Source organism: Schistosoma mansoni (assembly GCF_000237925.1).
Source record: "Schistosoma mansoni, WGS project CABG00000000 data, supercontig 0256, strain Puerto Rico, whole genome shotgun sequence".
NCBI lineage: Eukaryota > Metazoa > Platyhelminthes > Trematoda > Strigeidida > Schistosomatidae > Schistosoma > Schistosoma mansoni.
The window spans coordinates 52,824-59,797 of record NW_017386119.1 but is presented as its reverse complement, the minus strand read 5'-3'; the positions used below and the strand labels follow the sequence as shown (position 1 = coordinate 59,797).

Sequence of the window (6,974 nt, the reverse complement as noted above, 5' to 3'; positions counted from 1 at the left end):
TGCTGTGATTTCTTCGATGGTAGGACGCTCAAACGTTCTTAATCTATGAGTTCTTGATTGTGTATTTCTAAAGTGTCTCAATATAGGACAATCTACCCTTCATTTTAAGAATATTTAATTATGCTTTCTAATATTTCCCATTTAATAAATAAAACTGACTATTTCCTTAAATAGATTTGTTGAATTATACAATCCAAATTGACAAAAACGGTAAGAACTACTTCAATGCTTTCAGGATATTGTAGTCACTTTACACGGAATGACATAATAGTGTATAATTCTCTAGGTCAATCATTAAATCGATTAAATGGCCGAAAGATGACAATTTAATATAATTTAAAAAGTATATTATTGAATTAAGAGTAAAGTGACAGGACTATATGGACAGGTTTCAACGCTTATAGGCAAAGTTAAATTGTTCATAAAATTTAACTGCCAACATATTTGATTAACAGGGAGTCGATTTCACAATCAACTAAAGAAAAAATCATGGTATATAAACCATGGTGAATAAGTAGTAAAACATATCTATTTTATGAATAAAAACAAAGAATTTCGTATTCATTTGATAATAATGCGTACTACCTACAATTTCTTTCAGTCACTACTATGGATATGTCTTATTTACACACTTTTGAATCCTGATCTGTATGTTACTGCAGGTAAGAAATTTGATAAAAATATATTTTTTAATTTACGTTCTACTTTACATATATGTAATACATTCCTTTGAGTATAATAACCGATTGTCCTATTTGGAAGTCGTCAGCTGGATGTACCTGCATCTCAGAGTTGATGTCCACTTTGGGACTCGAACCCAGTACTGTTCGCTTCAAACGCCACCGCATTATCCACTTAGCTACTGAGCCATGACAGCCAATATTTAGGCAACACGCACAGTATGCACATATGCTTTTGAGAAACTAGTCAGTTGCAATGCTAAATAACGATAGGAAGATTCAAGTAAACAATACCAAGTGAATTTAAAGGTACTATTAGTTTTCCACAAGATTTTCATCTGCCGTTATCAGGATTATACGATGATATACTTTAACTCAGTGTTCATATGAAGTATTATTCACTGGGTTTACTGCTAGATTATTTTAAAGAGTTTGAGTATACGAATAAAATATTTAATAAAAAATTTGAGATAATAGCTAGAATTTATTTATTCTAAGGATTATCGCCTACTTTCAGACTATCTCATAGTCTTTAGCTTTAAACAAATTATGAAGTGAATTAAGCTACAGTTTGATCAACTATTATATAATAACACATTTAAAAGATGATAAGTCACAGGGTGTCCTGGTAAAATATGAAAACCATACATTAAATACTTAGTTTGCACATCATCCATCAGTTGTCTCATACTAACTTCATCTTTCTTTTATTCTTGTTATTATTATAATTACACCATGTTTGTATTCCTGTTCTCTTCAATTCGATCTTCGCAACCGTCTGCTGTCAGAAATTCCACTTCTGACTGATGGTACGTACTGCTTATATCTGTCAACATAAGTAGAAAACAGCACACCATCACTGTTGTGAACACGAACACATGTAAGGGACAACAAGTGTATTATAACACAAAAAACTGGGATATCTTGGTAAAATATGAGAATCATACACTGAATACTTCATTTGCAATTTCCCATCATTTGTCTTTCACATTCTGTATGATTCTTCTGATTTCCAATTCCTTTAGAATTCCGTTCCTGTTCTCATCAGGCCTACTTTTATAACCTTCGGCTGACAAGTTTTCCACTTCCTATTGGTGTTACATACTACTTATCTCGACATAAATAGATATCATTCACCACACCATTGTTGATCTATACCCTTTAATGTTATTTATCATAATGAGTTGCATAATACATTTTATTGTTATCGTTAATAAACAAAGTCATATATGTATAAAACTATTGCTATACTGTATATTAAATTATCAAAAAGAAATCTTTAATATTTTCATAGTTGAAATCATGAGTCAATTGAAGCTAGACCAACATGGAAAAACTGGAAGCACTGGATGGCCGTTTTGTCCTATTGTGGGACTCCTCAGCAGTACGCATCCACGATCTCACCTAGCGGAGTGCTGCCAGTGCTTTCAGGTTTTCCTTGGTGGTCTAGCTTCAATTGATTCATGATCTCAATTATGAAGATGTTGAAATCTCCACAAAACCCCTTCTGATTAGAAATCTTTAAGATATATGACAAGTTCTTTATGCACTCTTCACAAAATGAATAGAATTTTAAAAACTGTCGGGATATCTATCAGGATATTTTGCATATTATCTTAAATGATTAACATTATTATTAAGAAACAATATTTATGAAATATGAAATTCAACATTTAATCAATTAATATTTTATTATTTATATTTACGGTAAAGCTAAGCTGAAGGTAAGAAGTGGTGGTGACAAACAAAACTCATTTGTGGAAGAAGAGACAGGTGAGATAGAGTTTCTTAGATATATTCTGAATTGAATAGATTGGAGTAATTGGAACACAATAAAAGAGTACAATATTTCTGGAACTGGAGGCAAAAAAGAAAGAACAATGCAGTTCACAGTACCTCAAGGTGAAATGTAATAAATTTACATGTTTTTTTTTCCTATTTCTCAACTATTTCTACGTTTTTTTCTTGTAATCCAGTTATTACTAGAAAGTAATTATCTACACCACAAAGTTAATTTTTATCACAATTAAACATCAACTGGAGAACTATTGAAACACAAAGAACAACCTAGGCAGAGATCGATGGTGGCTAACAGTGGAATCCAGGACACGTGTTTCGTCCTACTTGAGACTCGTCAGCCTGGTACACCTGCATCCAAGAACTGATGTACACCCCGGGATTCGAACACAATAACGTTCACTTCAAAAGCCAACATGTTATCCACTTAGCTACTGAGTCCAGTTAGTCACTACCTTGGGCAATGGGATGAAGTTTTAGTTCATTCTGTTTTGGTTGTTTAAACCTTCCCATTGATGTTTAGGACTGAAGTGGTCATTTGGGGAATCTTCATCAGTACTATTCCACAATTTCATACGTAATAACACTCAATACTTTCAAGTTCCACCTCAGTTTAAGCGCTATCAGTTCACTGGATCAAATTCCAAATGTCCATATATCCGAGTATAGCCAATCGATGATAGTCGACGCTAATCTTTAAATAAATAGGGTGATATTTATCATATGTCTATCAGTATTTACTACTATTTTCCATGATTAAAATCATATCAAAGGTTAGCATGATGCTACAGGATAACTATATAACATTACTAGTATACCATTAGATGAAACTATTCAATTTTTTAAAATTTATTTTCCTTTATTTTAGAAAAAGGATGGGAAGTTTTTACAGAAATCGATAGTGAAGAAGTCATAATACCACGTACTATAAAAATGACTAAAGCACCACATAAAGGTAAGTCATATTACTATCCAGCTACGCAAATGTTATTTTTAAAAGTAGATTATGTAATATATGAAATACGTCTTTTTCTAAATTAGTGCGTTAAACTTACAAAACGTCTTCAATTTAGAAATATATTTTCGTATAGATAATTTCTTTTAAAAATTGAATGATTAACATCCATCACCAATCCTAAACTTCTATAATTAGTCTGATTCTTTATTTACCAATCAACTGATTATAATTTTCTTCAAGTTTTGAATTATTCAATTTAATTGCATACTTACTTACTTACGCATGTTACTCACAATGCAGCATAGGCCTCCGACCAGCATTCTCCAACCCAACATGTTATAGGCCTTCCTATATACTTCTATACAACTTTTGTTCATTCTTCTCATGTCTGTCTCTGTTTCTTGACGTAATGTGTTCTTTGGTCTTCCTCTTCTCATTTGGCCTTCAGGATTCCGTGTGTGGGCTTGTCTTGTAACTCAGTTGGGTGACTTCCTTAATGTGTGTTCTGTCCACTTTCAGCACTTCTTCCTGATTTCTTCCTCCACTGGATGGAATCTGGTTTGTTCTCTCCAACAGTAGCTTGTTGCTGGTAGTATCTGGCCAACGGATCCGAAGTATTTTGCGTAGACAACTGATAATAAACATCTGTATCTTCTAAATGATGGCTTTCGTAGTTCTCCGCCCGATAAAGTAGTACTGTCTTGACATACTTAGTTATTTATAAATTAATTACATAATCTATGAGTAAATGCTTACAGAATAGAAGTTTCCTTTATTCGCTAGAGTTTACACTTGGTAGACGATAGAATTTTGATATTTAATGAAATCTAATTTATGATCTATAATAAAAGATATGGAAAATATCAATAAGTAATCTTATTTTTATTTTCGGTAGAAGTTTTAATCATGTGATTTATTCGTCAATCAAAATGTGACTTATACAATCTTATTACTATGCCAAACCAATAACTTTAGACCTGTATGAACGTCATTATTGGTCTATTTTTCTCCAAGCCATTCCAGTTGAGTCCAAAAAGTCAATAACAGATTCAACTATGCGAATCATATATTTTAAACATACTTGATTTATGTACCAGTCAAACAGATCACATCACACCATAAAATAGGAAATAAGATGGTTGGAGTTAGACATAAACACCATAGGATGCCGGCTCAGCGGTCTGTCGATTAAGTGCTCTGGCGCGAGACTGGTAGGTCCTGGGTTCGAATCTCGCTCGCGGGGCGAGGTCGTGGATGCGCACTGCTGAGGAGTCCCACAATCGGACGAAACGGCCGTCCAGTGCTTCCAGGTTTTCCCTGGTGTTCCAGCTTCAATTGACTCATGATTTCAACTATGAAAATAACATTTGTACAAGATAAAGCCAAAAAGTGGCTGTGAATGTGGGAGATTGTGATTAATAAACTGAACATAACTTAAAAACGGTAAATCGTATAATAATAGTCTATAGGTCAAAATAAAGCTTATAATAAATGGCATATATATACATAATCTAGTTACTGAATAGTTATACGATAAGAATATATATAACATTAGTCCATATATAGTTCTTAGAATTTAACAATAATTTAATCTTCACTAGGATATAACAGTATTCAAGTGATTGTATATTAGTATGAGTGTACGTAGTCACCATAGATTTGTATGTCCAGATTATATGACTGCCCCTCAATTGTATGTGGAAATAATTATAATACTGTATACTAATAGAAAAACAAATTTTTTCATTATGACTATCGAGTGTTTGTCAATACTGTGTTCATTGTGTTCATCTTACAGAAATATCTTCTTTGTTACTATATAATATCGACTGTTTTTTTGCGTTGACTATATTTCTTTGTAGTGCCTCCAACAGGTACGTCTTATATGTATAAAAATATCATACGATTTTGATGCAGTTGTTTGCCTTTACCGATTTGAATGAAGCTAGAACACCAATTGAGTCAGAATAGCATTAATTCATTATATTTCATGGTTCACCATTAGCTGATTACAACCATATATTTACTGAAATGTAACATCGAGACAATTATATAGTATGAAGCAATCAATTTTGATGATGAATTGAATCAGAATAATAAAGATTATCAATAATGATTATATACATTATCTGTACTCGAGCAAGTGTGAAGTCACTTGGAGATAGAATTCACAAATATGAGGGTTGAGGTAAAAATGAAGTAAAGTTCGGAAACAGATAAGATGAATCGTATGGTAATGATAAAAGTTGAGAAAAATTCACACGAGTTTTATATCATTTAGAAATAGATACAGAAGATTTGAAGCAATGATGGGGAAACAAACTAAAAGTCGAAAATTAAATGTAACGTAATAGTTATAACATGTTTAAAGAGTTAACTTAAGATTAGAGAATTGAATGAATTGAAAAATCGATGAATAAAAGGATGATTTTGGCATGCAAGAATTAGTTTTGCAAAGACTTCATAACAAAATATCCACTAATAAAATGCATGCACCTGAGGAGTCCCATACTAGGATGAAACGGTCGTCCAGTACTTCCATGTTTTCAATGGTGATCTTATATTGATCGATTCATGATCTCAATTCAAAACTCAACAATCTCCACAACTCCATACTGATAATAAACTAATAGTAACAAAAAGAGTAATGATTTCAGATTATATTAGTGCAAGCTGTGAATTTACCAAAGTAATGATAAGTTGGTTCTTGTCTCATTATGTGGATACATAAATCAAGTTTAGGTTTTTCAATTAATATTGATTCAGCAAACCAAATAAATGCTGCATTTTCCTGTCCGCTGAGAATTCCTGGAAACATGTTTATTAATGATTGTAGTTTAAATGTTTTTCTGTATTACAATTATACTTGCCATTATATAATAACACCAATTTAGTTAGAAATATTAACTGATCATTTCATATTATTACAACTATCAAGCCTCAAGTCTTAATAAATAAATTAGGACTTTTATAAATATAACTGTATACTAGAGTAATGACTAGAAAGAATTTGTTGAAAATATAATTGTTTGTTTAAATGTTTCCAGAAGAAGTAACTCACAAGTCAAAAGCAGAAATTAATGTTGATAGAAGAGTTTCAAAAAAGAAACCAGGTAAATGAAACTAATAAGTACAATCTTATATAGTTAAGATCATAAGTCAATTGAAGCTAGACAACCATGGAAAACGTAGAAGCACTGGACGGCCGTTTCGTCATATTGTGGGACTCCTCAGCAGTGCGCATCCACGATCCCGCCTCGCGGGACTCGAACGCAGGACCTATCAGTCTCGCGAAATAGCACTTAACCACTAGACCACTGAGCTGGCATCCAACGGTGTTAATTTCTGACCTCAACCAATCCACGAAATTGCGCAACCAACTTCCATTGTACTGAGGTAGATACCTGTCTCTACCTGACATGGATTAGCCCCACTGGCCACGACTTCTCACTAGATCTCCAGGAATTACCTCATGGAGCCAGTCACTAGTGAGCATCTGATCATTATCACAAGGGGGTTGTGGTGGAGATTTTAGGAAT

At 32.9% G+C, this 6,974-nt stretch overlaps 1 protein-coding gene across 1 annotated transcript in view; it reads left to right on the top strand.

The window, feature by feature from the left end:
* Positions 1-535: 535 nt before the first annotated feature.
* The window catches only part of Smp_138560 (hypothetical protein), a gene marked incomplete at both ends in the record, with an annotated part of 9,632 nt that continues 3,193 nt past the window's right edge, over positions 536-6,974 (top strand). The window contains 3 exons of the mRNA XM_018792518.1: positions 536-662; positions 3,346-3,432; positions 6,483-6,548. Of these exons, the coding sequence (XP_018644187.1) occupies positions 536-662; positions 3,346-3,432; positions 6,483-6,548 (280 nt within the window). The remainder of the gene's footprint in view (positions 663-3,345; positions 3,433-6,482; positions 6,549-6,974) is intronic.